Here is a 15472-nt window from a genome sequence, read left to right as displayed (position 1 = left end):
TGTTTTTGTTATCTTGTGGGGGACATGGACTTCTGGGGATGGGAGAAGAGGGACAACAATGTTAAAAGAGGAGGAAGGGTCTATAACCTGCAGTATCTTAAGCATCTGAATACACAGAAGAGCACTGAGGACCCAGCCTGAGCTGCATGGAGACCTTCTGAGCATTATCAAAACAGATATATTTATTCTTCTGGTACATGGGTTGTCACACACCACACGTGTGCACAGACCTGTCCTCTCCACTCACATGTGGCAGGGGCTGTCCATCACTGTCCCTGGCTGCAGTAGAGGGTGGGCAAGCCACAAGCAGCATAGCTCCTTCCCTGCTGTGGGTGCTGGGAAGGGACTGCAGTGAGGGGTGCCTTCTGCTGGCCTGCACGCTCCAGCCCTAGCACTCGGGGCAGTCCTGGGCTCTGAGGATCCAGAGGGTCCGTGGCATTTGGTCAGATGACTTGGTGGCTTAGCGAGGCGCTGGTCAGACTGTTGGTCAGCACAGGGAGGGGACACAGGGTGCTCACCTGCCTGGGCTCCCAAGCAGGAACCTGCAGGGACAGAGATGGTGCCATCAGCCACGTCCCCTACACGATGGCACTCAGCAGCTACTTCCACACACTCACCATTCTCCGCGTGCTGCCACTGCTTCTTTCCGCACCAGCCTCTTTTTGTCATCCAAAGGCTTGGCCAGTGCCCGGATAACTCGGCCCTTGTATGGAAGCAGCTAGAGGAAAGGGCTCCTTGTGAGAGAAATGGATGCTGGCCGCCCCCCAGGAGGTTTGGGAGCCCCTTGCCCCTCTACATGCAGGAGCAGGCCGCTGGGTGCTGCAAAAGCACTTACCACTGTTGTGGGCAGACTGGTAAGGGCATGGGCACAGCGCAGGGCGGCAATGCGGACAGCCTGGAACAGACAAGGATGAGGGCAGCACAAGGGGCAGGAGAGAGGGGCATAGCAGGCAGGAACGAGGGGGTAAACACACCATGGTGGGGCTGGAGGTGAGGTTGAGGAACTTGGTGACCAGTGTGTCGACATGCAGGCTCATGATCTGGGGAGCTTCGAGCAGCAGTGGGTGGAGACAGCTCAGTGTGGAGAGCTGTACTACACGATCTGAGCAGGACAAGGCCTCAAGCAGGAGGGAAAGCAGCTGCAGAGAGAGGGAGAACACAGGAGTCATGAGTAACCTCAAACCATGCACTCCACAATATCACAGCTCACCCTGTTTGCCGCCCAGGCTGGCTCTTACCGTGGGCAGCTCTGTCACCAGCACAGGTTTGGGGAGGTGATTGAGCACATGGGACAGGCCCTTCAGGTAATTTGCCTTCACATCTGTGGAGAGCAGAGATGGTTACAAGCAGCCTGCAGAAGGAGGAGATGGTGGCTCAGGTCCCCTGGTTAAAGGGTCAGGAGTGGTGAGGCTGGGCTGGGGTGGCCACTCACCGGGGCCAGCCCCATGGAAGCCTCGCACCAGCTTGGGGACGTTGTCAGTGAAGAAGCGCTGGCGGAACATGATGCGCACGTCAGCATGGCAGCCCTTGTGCAGCACGTCTGGGGACTCGGCCATGAGCAAGGAGAAGCCATCGGCTGTGGCAGGGCCCAGCTCTGTGTCACCCAGCAGGCCCAGCAGCTGAGAGGGAGAGAGCCCTGAGACACAGTGCTGTGCTCCTGGGGGTCCCCAGCCAGCCATGGGAGAGCAAGGCAGGTTCCTTAGACATCACCCAGCCCCACTACCACCTACCTTGTCTGTCAGGCAAGAGCTCAGGGGGTGGTAGCGCAGCACCAGGGCTTTGGTCACCTGTGCAGGTAAAACTGTCAGTGCCAGGCAGGATTCCCCAGCCCCCCTGCCCCACTCATCCAGGACAGGCCTTACCCAGAGCAGCAGGGTGAGTGCTTGTGTTCGGCGGGGCCCCTCTGCAAGGGTAGGCTCCATCCTGTTCACTGCAAGCTGCAGGATTTCATCCAGCTGCTGCCCTGGGGATGGAAGGGACAAGCTGAGCCATTCCTCCTGTCAGCAGTGGGCAGGAACACCTGGCATCTGCCCCAGCCCCCTTACCTGCTGGGTGCTTGTTCACCAGCCCTGCAAAGCACTTGGCAGCTGTGGTGGCCGTGAAGGGACAGTTGCAGGAACAGCTCAATGCCAGCAGTTCCCGGAGTAGCCATTCCTGCTGAGGGATTGCCACCTGGAAGAGACACAGAACGTGTTAAGGCCCAGGGATGTAGCTGCTCCCTCTGTCTGTCCATGGAGCTTGGTGTGGACAGAGGCTGAAGGGTGCTTGGGCAGGGCTCCTCTCCCTCCTGCTCCCTATCAACGTACATCGCGGGGCAAGGAGCAGACGAAGGCCATGAGGAGGGTGACCAGGCGTCTCTGTGCCTCCGAGCACTCCCCATCCTGCAAGGGAACAACAGTGTCCATGTCATCACAGCCCTTGCTGCCAGCCTGTGCAAACATCCTCGTTCTGGTGCCCCAGCCCCAATCAAACGTACCCCGAAAGGCTGGAAGGAGCAGGGAAAACTGTTTTGGGGTAGGAAGGAGACGTCTCCATCCAGAAAGAGGGGCACCACGTGAGACACACTCTGGGCAGCCAGCCTAGGAAAAGACATTGTAGTGTGCTGCTCTGGAAGGGTCACCAGAGACCTCCCAGGAGGCACAGGGTCACCCTGTACAGACAGCAGGTGGCATGCAGCCTGCTCCCTCCCCATGATGGAGCACCCAGCTGCCTGCCCCAGCTTCACTCACTCAGGGCTCAGGTGAGTGGTGGCAGCACTGATGACTGGAATCATGGCAGCCAGCACCTCTTCCTCCAACAGTGCCTTGCCTGGCAGTGTATGGGTACTCTCTGCAGGTAGTGGGAGGAATGGAACTTGCTGGAGTCTGCTGTTCAGAAGGAGGAGGCAGGCACAGCCCCCTGAACACACACCAGAGTGGGGCAGGGCTCTGGGACAAGGGCAGGGAGCAGTGAAGCCCACTCTTGACAGCCATGGGTGCCAAAAGGCAACAGCAGTGACACTGACTGCAAGATCAGGGACCCCTGAGAGCCCAGGAGTTGTCTGTTCTCCTCTCTCCCACTCCAGTCCTGCACTTACCTGGCATGGCTGCCTGCACAGCCATGGCAAGCAGGCATGGCACCACTGTCTGGTGGAAGTACCAGCAGCCCTCAGCATCCTGTTGGCACTGCAGGGCCACACGGTGCAGGCTCTGGCACACAGAGATCACGTCTTGGGTGTTGTTGGCCTCAGTTCCTGCAGGGCACAGTCACCACCAACTAAAGCAGCCTCAACACCCAGCCCCCTGATCTGCACCAGGATCCTGGGACAATGCAACTCTTCTGACTCCCACTCCACCGGTAGGATTCACAGCCCAGGTGTAGATTCCTTGTACCACTGCCATTCCAGCTCTCTCCCAGCCATCACCAGTAACAGAGGAAGCTCCTGCCCAAACACACTCTGTGGAGCTGCCTGCAGGAGCTCCATTACCTTTCTGCACCTTCTGGAGATGCTGTAGCAAGATGGGGACAGTCTCCTTCACGATGCTGGTGTGGGTGGACACAGCTGCCAGGGCCTGCAGGCAGCGCTGCTGCAAAGAGTGACGCTTGTGGTAGCTCTCCTCCCGCTCTGAAGAGGAAACACACTTCAGAGGGGGACCTGGGGACACCCCACCCAAGGACAGTCAGGGCCCAGACCCTGCCAGGGTGGATGGGGTGAAGCAGCACAGCAGAACCAGACCATGCCAGGCTCAAGGCACTCTGCCTGCTCTGCAGCTGGGCAGCTTCTTCCCACAAGGGTGACCCTGGCCCCACACAGGCTGGCTCCCAGGCCAGCCACAGCATTCCCTGTGCCAGCACGCAGTGCCTGTGCTGGGAAACCCCAAGGACAGCCACTGACCTACACCACATAACATAGCCCCACTGCCTGGCAGGAGCCCAATGGGGATGGAAAAGGCTTTACCCCAAAACTAGTCACTACTCCTTTCCCAGCCCTACCTGACTGCAGTTCCTCTTCAAGCCTGGGTACCATGTGTCCAGAGAAAACCTTTGGGTAGGTGGGGGCCAGGGACCCAGCTGCCTCCATCGCTGCTTCACTGCCAGGGGGAAAGAAAATGGAAAAGGTGATGCAAGGACTGCAAGTCCAGGGCTGCTTGTACACCAGCTGCACAAACCTGGCCAGAAGGTGTCTCTAGAACCCCATTTCTCAGCAACTTGCCTTTTTCACCCCTTAGGTAGGCAGAGCAGAATCCCTGCTTTGACAGGCTCAACTTTGTTATTTCCAGCCCATGAATTGTCTGGTTTATTCCATGCAGTCTTCTTGTTCAGAGAGTCCCTGTACATTCCCTCAGACTACAGCCCCTCTCTGCAGCAAAGCCAGGTTTTGTTCCTCCTTCCAGAGTGTGGGCGTGATGCCAGCCCACCCCTCACCTGCTCTGGGAATCCTCCTCATGCAGAGCAAGACGGATGAGGTGATCCACAACCAGCTCCAGATCAGAGGAAGACAGGAAGCCTGTAACAAGAGCCATAGAGGAATCCTATCCTTGGCCAAAGGCAAAGATGCTGGTGTGCTGGACAGGATCCTTCCCCCTCATCCAGGCCAGCAGCAATGCAGCAGCACACCAAATGTCAGACACAAAAGGTGCCCAGCACAAACAGGCAAGAGAGAGACCAAATGTCCCTGGAGCTCATGGCTTGGGTAGAACACGCTGCCGCTACTCCTGTGCACTTACAGGCAGCAGGCAAGGATGTCCCAGCAGCCATTGTGTCTCTCAGAACACAGTCACACCTCCCTCTGTCTCAAGGCAAATGCACCAACCTTGCAGGGAGCCCAGGACTGTCAGTGCCTTGATCCCAACCAGCTGCAGCTGCACACTGGGATCCAGCAGCGCCGAGAACACCACAGAACAAACCGGGGCTTGGTGCGACAGCAGAGTGCTCTCATCTGGAGAGAGGGGCATGGAATCACTGCCAAGGTCTGGCTGTCACCACACAGCCACCATCACAGCACTTAACAGACCCTTTCTGGGGTGCTGCTTTTGATACCAAATCATGCAGGGTCCCTGGGACATAGCAGGGGCTCACACATGCAGCCACACTGACCAGTGAGTTTTCCTTGTATGTCAGCATACAGGAAAGTGAGGTCAGAGCCAGCAACCCTTGGCACACAGAAGCCTCCAGAGGGACCAACCACCCTCACCTTCTTCCACATGTCCCCACTTCTGCTGCAACTCCAGGAAGCCTAGCAGCATTTCCAGGATTGTCCTCCTCTGGCTGCTCTGCAGGGACACAAAGGTGTAACCCAGATCACCGTCACTGCTGGGACAGAGCTGCACCTCAGGCCAGCACTGTGTGGCCACAGGGTGCCCATGGGGTCTCTACCCACAGCCAGGGAAGGACATCCTCCTAGACACCCTGCTGCCCCCAGGCCCTGCGGAGCCAGTGGGTGCCCCTCACCTGCGTGTGCTTGATGTACTGCTCCAGCAGCAGGGGCAGGACGCTGTGGGTGATGCGGTGGTAGGTGCGGAGGGAGGCGCCCGCTGCTGCCTGCAGGAGTTTGGCACTGGGCCACACCAGCTTCATGTCGGGCTCGCACAGATGGTGCCTGCAATCTGAGATAGGCTGGGCGTCAGCTGCACCGGCGCAGAGCTCCTCTGCCTCGCGTGCAGGGACACAGCTGATAGCGGGGCTGGGACGTGCTGCCAGGGTGCAGCTCTGAGCTGCGGCACAGCCTCCCAGCTGAGCAGCTTCCCACAGCTCCAAGCGCACAGACTGCAGTTCCAGCAGAGATGGAAGCAGCTCAATCCCCTTCCTGCAGCCAATTACCTTGGAGAAGCCAAAAGTTGCTGTGAGGACTAGAAAGAAAAGAGGCTTGAAAGAGAAGAGGAAGACAGATCTCTACCTAGGAGGATGCTTTCAGGCCTGGCTGCATGGGGTAGGTCTCTGTTAGCTACCTTGCAGGATGCTGCTGAGGAAGGAATCCAGCAGATCCTCAGAATCAGAGCTGAGCACGGAGCGGGAGAGGCAGGCAGAGAGAGCACGCAGTGCAGCCAGGCATTCCGTCTCAATCTTCTCGCTCGCTGTCTGGAACACCTGCAGGAAAGGCCAAAGGATGAGCTGAACTCCACTGCCGCCGACAACCACGGGCTTCAGGCTCCCAATGCAGGCTGAAGGGCTCAGGCTCCTGCCTCACTTCCCACGTGATTTGAACATGCAGCATGGCACATTGAAGCCACAGGGACATGCTGACAGGGCTGGCCTGTCCCCTCCACTTTTCAGCTGGGGGGCAGTCCAAGGTCACAGGTGCAACTGCTGGGAGTTATGGGGCCCACCTGTCTGGTTGAGAACTCCTGCTCAGCAGAAGCCCAGCCAAGGTGGAGCCCCACAGCACTCACCTCTCTGCGCAGAGATGACCAGAGGCTGGGAAGGAATTCCTGCAGCTCCTTCTGCCCATAGATGGCACAGCAGGCAGTCTGCAAGAGGGAGCCAGGAGAAAGCATCACAGAGAAGCCAGTACCACAAGGACACGTTGCCGGGACACTGCTCATCTTGGCAGGCTCATGCTGAGCTGCACAAATCACTCAAGAAAAACAGGAAAGAGTGATGCAGGCCAAACCAGGACTCTGGAAATTGTGGCCCTGCAGGGAGAATCTCTGACTAGCATAAGAAGGGCTCAGAAGTGGCTGGCAGCTGCTACTGCCACAGATCAGCTGTAGGCTGAAGGGAGTAGGGGATCTCAACTTACCAGAGTCTGCAGTGAGTCAAGTTTGGCACTTTGTAGTTCTGAGTCCAACTTCTCAATAAGCAGAGGGAGAAGGAACTGCAGAGAGAAACACTTTAATTCACCCCATCCTTTGTACCACCTTGTCCATGGCCCTGCAAGGCTGGAAGTTCCCTGCCAGGAGAGCAGAAGTGAAACGGTACCTGCAATAGGCAGCCCCTTCCCAGGGTGTCAGTCACCCTCCCCATGACCAGCCCCAGCAGGAGACAGGGCTGCCCAAGTGCAAGCTCCTGGTCCCAATTTTTCCCACTGCACAGAGTCACAGCAGGAGCTGCAGCACTATGAAAGGCAGCCTGTGCTAAGGGAACAGTGAGGGGCTCAAGAATTCCCAAGGAGCTTCGTACCTCAGCAAACTGGGTTGTGGAGGCCAGTACAGCCCGGAGGCTCAGGATCAGGTCTTCCCTCTGGATGCCATGTGGATCATTGGGGGGCTGGAAAGGAAGCAGAGAGCAGGTCACCCACCTCTGAGGAAACATCCCAATCCAGCCATCAGCCAAGGCTGCATCACTTCATCTCCAGCAAGGCAGCAACAGCAGCAGCCACGGCAGCTAGCTTGGCACCAGCCTGTTAGCCTGGGTACCACAGCTCACAGCTGAACACTGCCCAGCGAAGACCCTTGGCAACCCTCTCATCCCCTTCCCTGGAGGGGACACAACCCCCTAAGAAAACACCAGAAAGAAATAAAGAATAGGCTGTGGCACATGGCAGACTCACTCACCGGAGTAAAATCAACAGGGAAGTAGCAGGATGTAACTTCAAACAACTCCTCCACAAAGGGACCTGCAGACAGAGGAGAAAGGGGGTGAGCAAAGACACTGGGCAAAAAAAGCCCAGCTCTGTTCAGCACCCACAATAGACCAGCTCTGCAGTTTTTAAACCATGTTAGGGACCACCCCATGCCTGGTAAGACCCAAAAGCCATCCCTCCAACAGCTCAAAGAAAAGGGATATGTTTCCCAGTCAGCTCTGCATGGCAGGTTTAGGCTCACCCAGGGCATAGTCCTTGGCAATGAGATCATGCACAATCTGGAAGGCCACCAGCAGATTGCGGGGATCCTTCTCCCCATCCATGACCTGGATGAAGCCAAAGGTGAAGTTGGCACCCAGGCCTTTCAGCTCTGCAGAAAGAAGGAGCATGAGCAAGTGCAGGACAGCAGACCTTACAACACAGCACTAAATCAGCCAAGTTGCCCCAGCCCCACAGTCCTTTTCCAGGTCTCCCAGGCAGAGCCACAGAGCCCTTGGAGAAGGTGAATGTGAGTCATTTTCCCAGCCTCAACAATCACAGAGTGGTTCTGGCATCTGCCCCCTCACCTTCCTCCCTGGTGCTCATGAAGTTGGTGATGATGCTGTAGACTGTGTGGCGGTCCAGCTGCAGCAAGGACTGAAGGGAGGAGCAGACCAATCAAAACCATCCTCTACACATGGCAGCACAGCTACCCACTACTCCACGGGTAATACATGCCCTTGAGAGAGAGCAGGACCCCCAGCAGCTCAGCTGCTGCTTCCTAGCACAGAGATCCCATTTATCACATGTAAAGTGTGCACATGCCTATGCAACGGCACATGAACATGACTCTGTCCCATCACTGCATGAATGCACTATCAGTCACACAGGCTGCCCAAGGCACTGCCAGCAGAAACAATCTTATATGTGAGGAGAACTGGACTGGGGGCACTTAAACACAGAGAATGGAGCAAAAGGAAATAATTCCCCTAGGGCTGAGAAAACAGAGGACAAGGGCCAAACAGGATTCTTGGCTGCTGTCTGTCTCTCACAGTCTCTCTTGCAGTGATCCAAGCTGTCTCTGAGCTCTGCAGAAGCACTGCACTGTGCTGAATGTGGCAGTCCTACTGCCAGGAGTGGCAGTAGGCCACTCCCAGACACACAGGGAGCAGAGATCAAGGACAGGAGGATAGGAAATCACATTGCTCACCTGCACATGTACCTCCTGGAAGATGGCTTTGAGCACAGACACTGCTAGCCCTGGGGACAGCACCTCACACATGCTCTGGGGACAGGAAGAGAAAAGCAAGAATAGAATACCATGATGGCAGCCACATAAGGGAGCTCCTGCCTCCATGCAGCAGCTTCCTGCAGGATCCTCTTCCACAAGAAGGAGAGCTCAGCACTCCTTCCCCAGACAGAACAGGATAAGATGCCCATCATCTGTGCTGCTCCCCAGGGTGGCCAGGGAATCCTTGCCCCAGTACCCAACAGAGGGCAAGAAATCAAGGCAGTCTCCTGTCCCCAGCTCCTCGACAAGAGGCACAGCAGAAGAGACGAAACAGGGTAATGTTGCCAGATGGGCTGACAGCCCAGCCAGATCCTGCTTGACAGTGCTGCAGCCCATACCCAGGTGTTGCACCTCCCTGACACTGCTGGGGAATGCATCCCAGCACTGTGGGCTGGGGTGTGAGCTCACCAGTGCCCGGAGTCCCTGGAGCACCGAGGGAATCACCAGGTGATTATCTTGTAGCCGGCTCTCATAGAACAGGACCAGATGCAGCACTGCCAGAAACAGACACCAGTGTGTGTTAGCCCTAGGAAACGCAGCCACTGGGTGCTGGCCCCAGCTCAACCACAAGCTGATGGATTAAGAGTGAGCACATCTTGCACTGGTGAATGGGACAAACTGCTGCTGTTGGGTGCACCCACCTGGCTTCAACACCTTTGTCCTCCTCCTGTAAGCAGCCCACGCCTAAATGCAGCAGGGCAGCAGCCACCTCTGGCTGCTGCAGAAGTGCAGGAGCTACCCAAGAGGCATTTGCCCTGGCCTGTCCAGACACGTGGATGCAGACACCAGCAGCAGAATGGCAGTCTGCTCAGCAGAGGCTGGAGGATGTCATGGGGTGGGGTACAGAGCTGGGGCAGGAGTTCTGGCTTCCTCCAGCTTGGCTCCACAACACGTTCCTGGCCCCTGAGTCACGGCCACGGGCGCCTGCACACCCCAGCCCTGGGGAGTGGTAGCAGGAAGCAGACTGGAAGAGCCGGCTAGCAGCATCCTGTGCCCACAGCTGCTGCAGAAACTCAGCCCCCCAGGAGGCAGCCTGACGCAGTGCTTGAGAAATTACCTGCGTGAGCAGGGACACGAGGCTCTAACACAGCTCACTCCCCTTGCTCAATTGCCCTGAGTCTCTTCTCTCCTTCAAGTATCCTCACTGAACCTCCCCACCTCTGGCTACCCCTCCAGAGCACCCCAGTTCCCATCAGTCATCACACCTGTCTCCAGCTACTGCAGTAGATAAGGTTCTATGCACAGCTGCTCTCAAACCTGCCTGGCTGCAGCCAAAGAGAGCCAGATTCCAAGGACCAAGCATCTTTTACTTCCGTCCTCCCCTTCCTCCACCTTACTTACTAGCTAGGCCCCCCATCTAGCCAGCCTGCTGGCAAAAGTTCAGCCTCACATTTGCAAGGCCCCCAAGCCAAAGCTTGTTAGCATTTACCAGCTTTCCCTGCTGCCAGCCAGCTGCAATGGGGCATTTAACAGAGGCAGACTTTCTCCTTGCCTCCATGAACAGGGCATCTTCCCCTCCCCACCCTGGTCCCCCAGTCCATTCTCATCCTTACACTGATCTCCCCTCCTCCCCAGGCCCCAGGGTTCCTCCTGAGTTAACCTGGTCAGGCTGCAGGGCTGCAGTGTGACTTGGTTCGTGAAGGACAGGCTTCCTGTTCTGAGTCACCACCCAAGGATTCCGACATACAGATGTATCCCCAATGTGTCCCACGTGGCGCTGAGCACACCTTGGTGTGCAACACCCACACAATGTCAGGGGCCCCAGCTGTCCAGCAATTTGGTGTATTCAGACAGTGACCTGAATTGTGTGGTGAGTTTGGCAAAAAGGCTGCAGCACAAAGCTTCATGGACTTTGGACTTTGACTCTTAGAGACATGAACAAGGCTGTCACAGTGTTAAATCAGTCCCTTTGCCAATTGCAGGACAGACGTTTTAATGGCACAGGCTTTGTCTCCAGCCAGACACTCAAGGGCCAAAAAAGCCCTTACCTTCCTTCTCCTGGAGCAGGGAGTAACACTGGAGCAGGACTTGTGACAACAGCTGGATGCCTCGCCCTCGTGTCCGAGGATCTGTGTTCTCCAGGCAAAACCTAGGCCAAGAGGGGAGAAAGCCCAAGAAGCCTGTTGTGAGCAGGTACATCCAAGGAGGAAGCACATCCTGAGCAGGCACAAAACCAAAGAGGTGCCCCTCTGTGGGCCCAACCATGCCTGACTTGTTGGCAGAGTGGAAACAGACTCCTCTTCCCCATCTGTGCTGCATGTGTGCACTCAGCCCCAGAACCATGCAGAAAGAAATCCAAGTTCTCAAGTCAGACCAAAGAAATTGCTCTTGCACCATGCTCCCAAGATGACAAGGGTCAAAAAGGATAAAGCCTCTTACAGTGAGGCACACCCAGCCCCCAGCTTGGAAGAAATGAGCCTAGCCCATGACAGTTTGGAGACAAAAGGAGAATCTGAGTGCCAGCTAACTTGTGGCATGGTATTGTGCAGCTGTGTGCTCAGGCAGCTCCTGCTGGGGACAGCCCTAACTGAAAAGTGCCCTGCAGCATGCTGCCTGCCACAACAGCTCTCCTCTGTCCTGGGGGAGCATCAGGAGCTGCTCCGGCCTTGCTCCTTCCCAGAGAGCTCCCACATCCAGGGAGGGCAAAGCACTGCTCAAGCCTCATGCTGTGAGCAGACAACATCCTGCCCACCACAATGTGTCATCCAGTGCTGAAGCTCATCCTGGATGAGCACACTTGTCCTTCTCACTATGCCTCCTTGTGGGAATGTCCCCTGCAAGGCCCTTACCCAATGTATAACTTGCATAAGGCTTTTCTTACCCTAGGGCTTCCACAAGCTGCAGCACTGTCCACCTTCCATCCTTCACCCCTGGAGAAAGGAGGTAAAGATTGAGTGAACCAGAGAGATCATGCAGGCATGTTACTGGAGATGGGTGCTGGGACACATCCCAGCACTGCACTGGGAATGGCTGGTCAGTGCTGACTCCTCACCAAGCAACAAAGGAGCCATGTGCACTCAACTGGTGGGGCTGCCTCCAGCCCTGCCTGCAAACACCTCTGAGACTGAGAGCTGAGACGAGACAGCCAGGGGAGAACTTGCCTGCACTTTGCCTCACCCTCTCCCTGCAGCATGGCTGTATGTGTGGCTCCAAAGAGAAGTCTTGCTGTGTTCCACTTCTCTGAGATAATAAAACCCCCTTTTCTAATGTGAGCATGCTGTGAGGAGACAGAGGGCAGCTCTCCAGGTGCTTCCTCAGGGAGAACTGGCTGAACAGACAGTAGTGATCACTCAGCTTCCCACCTTGGCTCCATCACCTCCATGCTGCGCAAGAACTGCACTAACTCCTTTCAAGATGGAGGGCACACAGAAAGGCAGTTTTGTGGTCAGAGGAAGATAAAATGCTGGGATTCCTGGAGTCTATTTCCAACTCTGACTCAGACTCCTTGCCAGGTTGCCTCATTCACCTATGGCCTCTGTACTCTTGCAATTCAACTGGGGGAAAGAGTCAGGAGGCTTTGGTAAGGACCTGCTTGCTGCACCTTACAAGAACCTTGGCAGAAGGGCAGGTTCTCCATTCCTGCCACCCATTGCCAATGTGGCACCTCCCTAGAAGGAAAGCTCTGTGTACACCCTCTGCTCAGACATAGGGTGGCAGGCAAGGGACTGCCTTCCCTTCAGACCCCTAACCTGCAGCTCATGTGTCAAGTGACATTGCTGGAAAACAAGCAGCACCCCTCACTTTCTGCCTAGACAAAACAGCATTCCTGCATAAAAAACCCCAAATCATCTGGCAGTCACTGAGACTCAATGTCTTTGCCCAGGGGCACTTTTGGGCACTCTGGAGGGACCTGCTCACCTCTCTGCCCTGCTGAACCTACACGACTGACAGGGCACTCACCCTCTCAGAAGCCCAAAGGTTTCATTATGGGCTTTCCCAGTCCTTGTTCCAGCTAGTGTCTCCTGCTGCTGCAAGCCTTTACTGTCTCTTCCTAAGCAGCTAATTCCAGTATTAAGACACACTGTTCATCATAGAGCTCTAGGGATGGGATGACAGTGTTTTCTGACAGTGTGTTCTGACAGCAGGCAGTCCTGACTCCAGAGACAAAGCTTTCAATCCTGCCTGGCGCAGCAGGGAGAGGGAGCCTGAACTGAGAAATAGAACAGATAAGGGGAGCTGTGTGGAAAAAGAGCCCAGAAGGTTTCAGGATTGATGGGCACAGACTGAAAAGGGGGAGCCGTCACAGACAGCCATGACGTGCTGGCAAAATTTCCTGCAGAAAAACAACAGTGAAACAGCAAGCAGATGCTTTGCACCAGCCAAAGCAGAGTGGCTGCAGAGAGAGCTTGGATGGCCCCTCCACATCCAGCATCCCAATATCTTGCTCTGCATGCTCAGGAAGAGCCCTTGTGCTTCTGCACCAACACAGAAAAAGTCTGAGACAAATGCCATCTCTGTGGCCAGGTGCTCTGCCTCTCTGTGTCTGCAGAGACTGAAAGCAGCTCTACACAAAGCTTCTGGTTCCCTACTCAACAGGAAAGAGCTGCAGTGTGATGGCCAAACCACAGTCAGGTACTGATACACCCTGAGGTCAGCAGCTCCTTTGCTCAGCTTAGCAAGGGAGCTCCCTCTGCTCTCAGGGACCCAGGTGTGACCAGCTTTGCCTCACACAGCGTGGCCACCCCTCCGTGGCACAGCCTGTGAGTGTGGTGTGCCCGTGGCCAGCACTGCACAGGCCGCAGCGTGAGCGCCAGCGCAGCTCATTGGACCTGCCTCATCAGGACAGCAGGCACAGTGGTGAGCCCTGAAACTGCTGCCTCCACATCTGGCAGCAGCACACATGCCCCAAGGTTAATTAGGCACCTTGAATCCCTTTACCAGGAGGGGCTGCCTTGCTATTCTGGCATTCCTGTAGCTCCCAGAGACTTAACAGAAGGAAGGCATTCACCCTGTGCTGGACTGCTACTCTGAACCAAGCTGCTCTCATTCCTGACAGATCTCTCCCCCTTTCAGTGTCCTTCTAGGTATTACTCGCTTCTGGAGGACTTCCATTCTTGTTTCCCCCACACCTTCAAAATGTGAGCACAACATTCACAGGGAATGTGTAATGGATTCTGTAACAGCAGTATCCCTCTCGCGCCATTTTTTAAGATGAATTCAGTCTCCTCCTGCCCCCCACTGACCCATGCACCCCAATCTGCCTGTGATAGCACCAAGGCCTTTAGGCCACTTGCCAAGTAACACTCATTTTAGACCTTAGCAACAAACTGGTGAAGCTCAATGTGTTTGTTACAGCAATTGCACAATGGCCATTTGCAATTAGAAAAAGACCTCCCTATCCTTTTGCTCAAGGATACACAATGCAATTTAATCCTTTCTCATGTGTGGTTCTGTATGAGGTCAGAGGGGCTCAAGGACACTTGCCAGCCGCACTGTTTGTGAAGGTGGGTTTGTCACCACACAGCTGAAAAGAGCTGGGAGGAGCAAGAGGGGAGCTATTCCCGTTGTATATCTTACAAGAGACAAAGTTTTCTCCAGGCACTTCTGTAACATGACATCAAGTGACAACAGCAGTTGTAAGGTTATCCTTCCCCCGGTATATCCCAAATATGTAAAAAACTGTGTGACCCTTCTGCAACATCATGAATGTCATAGCTTAGTGAATTCCTCCAAATTTCCTTGGCATTTTCTCCACTGTGTTACATGGGCCACTGGGTTACTTCTCTGTTTTGCCAGCTCATCTCATCACCAAGACACTACACAGAACTTCACATGCCATCAGGCCTTGGGAAAGGTCTAGAAGGTACCTGTCTGTGTAATGTAACATACACAGATAGCCCTTCTTGGCTCTCCAAGCTCCTTCCCGAAACATGTTGAAGCCTCTGCCTACACACACAAAAATATCACCTTATCCTTAGAAAGCCACATTCCTGAAGCTCTAACTTCCCTAATGCAACAAAGTCACCCAATTGCTGTTCGAAGGAGAAGGATAAATTATCCGATGAAAGCAAATGCCAAAGTCTTGCTCGGAAAGGGAGAGAAACCACAGTGAGGGTAGCTTGCAACTGTCACCTCCCACGGTCGCTCAGCAAGACCATGAGCTCTCGTCCCACTGTCGATTTCTCTGCCACCCACATGTGGCTCGATCCTGGAGCCCCTGACCCTCGCGGCTGTCCCTCTCCTACCGCACACCCCCTCGGCAGCTCCGAGCTGCAGGCCCTACCCTCCCCATTCCCACGTGCCCTGCCCGCACGGCAGCCTCACAACCCACAGACACGCTCTGTCCCGCGCCTCCACACCCCACCACACCCCACCCTACCCTACCCTACCCTGCCCTACCCTGCCCTGCCCAGCCCCGCAGCCCCACGCTTCCTCCCAAACCCCTCCCACGCCGCCACAACCCGCCCGCCCGTGCCCCTGCCCACGCCCGCCCCAGGCCCAGCCCGGCCCCGCCGCCGTGCCCACGCCCAGTCCAGTCCCGCCCCGCCCCGCCCCCACGCGGTACCTGCCGCCACCTCCGCGGCACGGCCGTCCTGCTGCCCGGACACGAAGTCCCGGACGGAGGCGGCGAGAGCCTCCGCCCCGGCCCCGGCCGCCGCCATGACACCTGCGCGCAGGGCCGCGGCCCGGCCCCCCCCCGCCTGCGCGTGCGCGGGGGCGGTGCCGGCGGTCACGTGCGCCTGGGAGGCGGGGCGGCCCCG

General features: G+C 56.2%; 1 protein-coding gene across 3 annotated transcripts; it reads right to left on the bottom strand.

Moving 5' to 3' along the window:
* Window positions 1-172: 172 nt before the first annotated feature.
* On the bottom strand, window positions 173-15399 carry MMS19 (MMS19 homolog, cytosolic iron-sulfur assembly component). 3 transcript variants are annotated; one of them, XM_084210107.1, is made up of 32 exons: window positions 15277-15399; window positions 11593-11641; window positions 10760-10860; window positions 9180-9265; window positions 8691-8765; window positions 8068-8137; window positions 7743-7871; window positions 7473-7534; window positions 7099-7185; window positions 6719-6793; window positions 6369-6446; window positions 5928-6066; window positions 5431-5585; window positions 5174-5252; window positions 4793-4918; window positions 4405-4486; window positions 3973-4070; window positions 3467-3604; window positions 3077-3232; window positions 2730-2829; window positions 2477-2579; window positions 2307-2381; window positions 2046-2172; window positions 1863-1963; window positions 1731-1787; window positions 1433-1619; window positions 1239-1321; window positions 975-1139; window positions 836-895; window positions 618-718; window positions 519-542; window positions 173-413 (listed from the first exon to the last, which is right to left on the bottom strand). In XM_084210107.1, exons 1-32 carry the CDS (start codon window positions 15371-15373, stop codon window positions 389-391), a joined length of 3090 nt encoding a protein of 1029 aa, XP_084066233.1. In that variant the 5' UTR covers window positions 15374-15399; the 3' UTR covers window positions 173-388. The 3 variants fall into 3 exon arrangements, with proteins under 3 accessions (XP_084066233.1, XP_084066232.1, XP_084066234.1); XM_084210106.1 differs by having other exon boundaries at window positions 173-542; window positions 1731-1963; XM_084210108.1 differs by lacking the exons at window positions 9180-9265; window positions 11593-11641; window positions 15277-15399 and having other exon boundaries at window positions 10760-10839.
* Between the last annotated feature and the right edge of the window lie 73 nt (window positions 15400-15472).

Source organism: Fringilla coelebs (assembly GCF_963513975.1).
Source record: "Fringilla coelebs genome assembly, chromosome: 8".
In the NCBI taxonomy this organism is placed as follows: Eukaryota; Metazoa; Chordata; class Aves; order Passeriformes; family Fringillidae; genus Fringilla; species Fringilla coelebs.
Note: the sequence above shows the minus strand (reverse complement) of the source record. Positions and strands in the feature narration are given on the sequence as shown.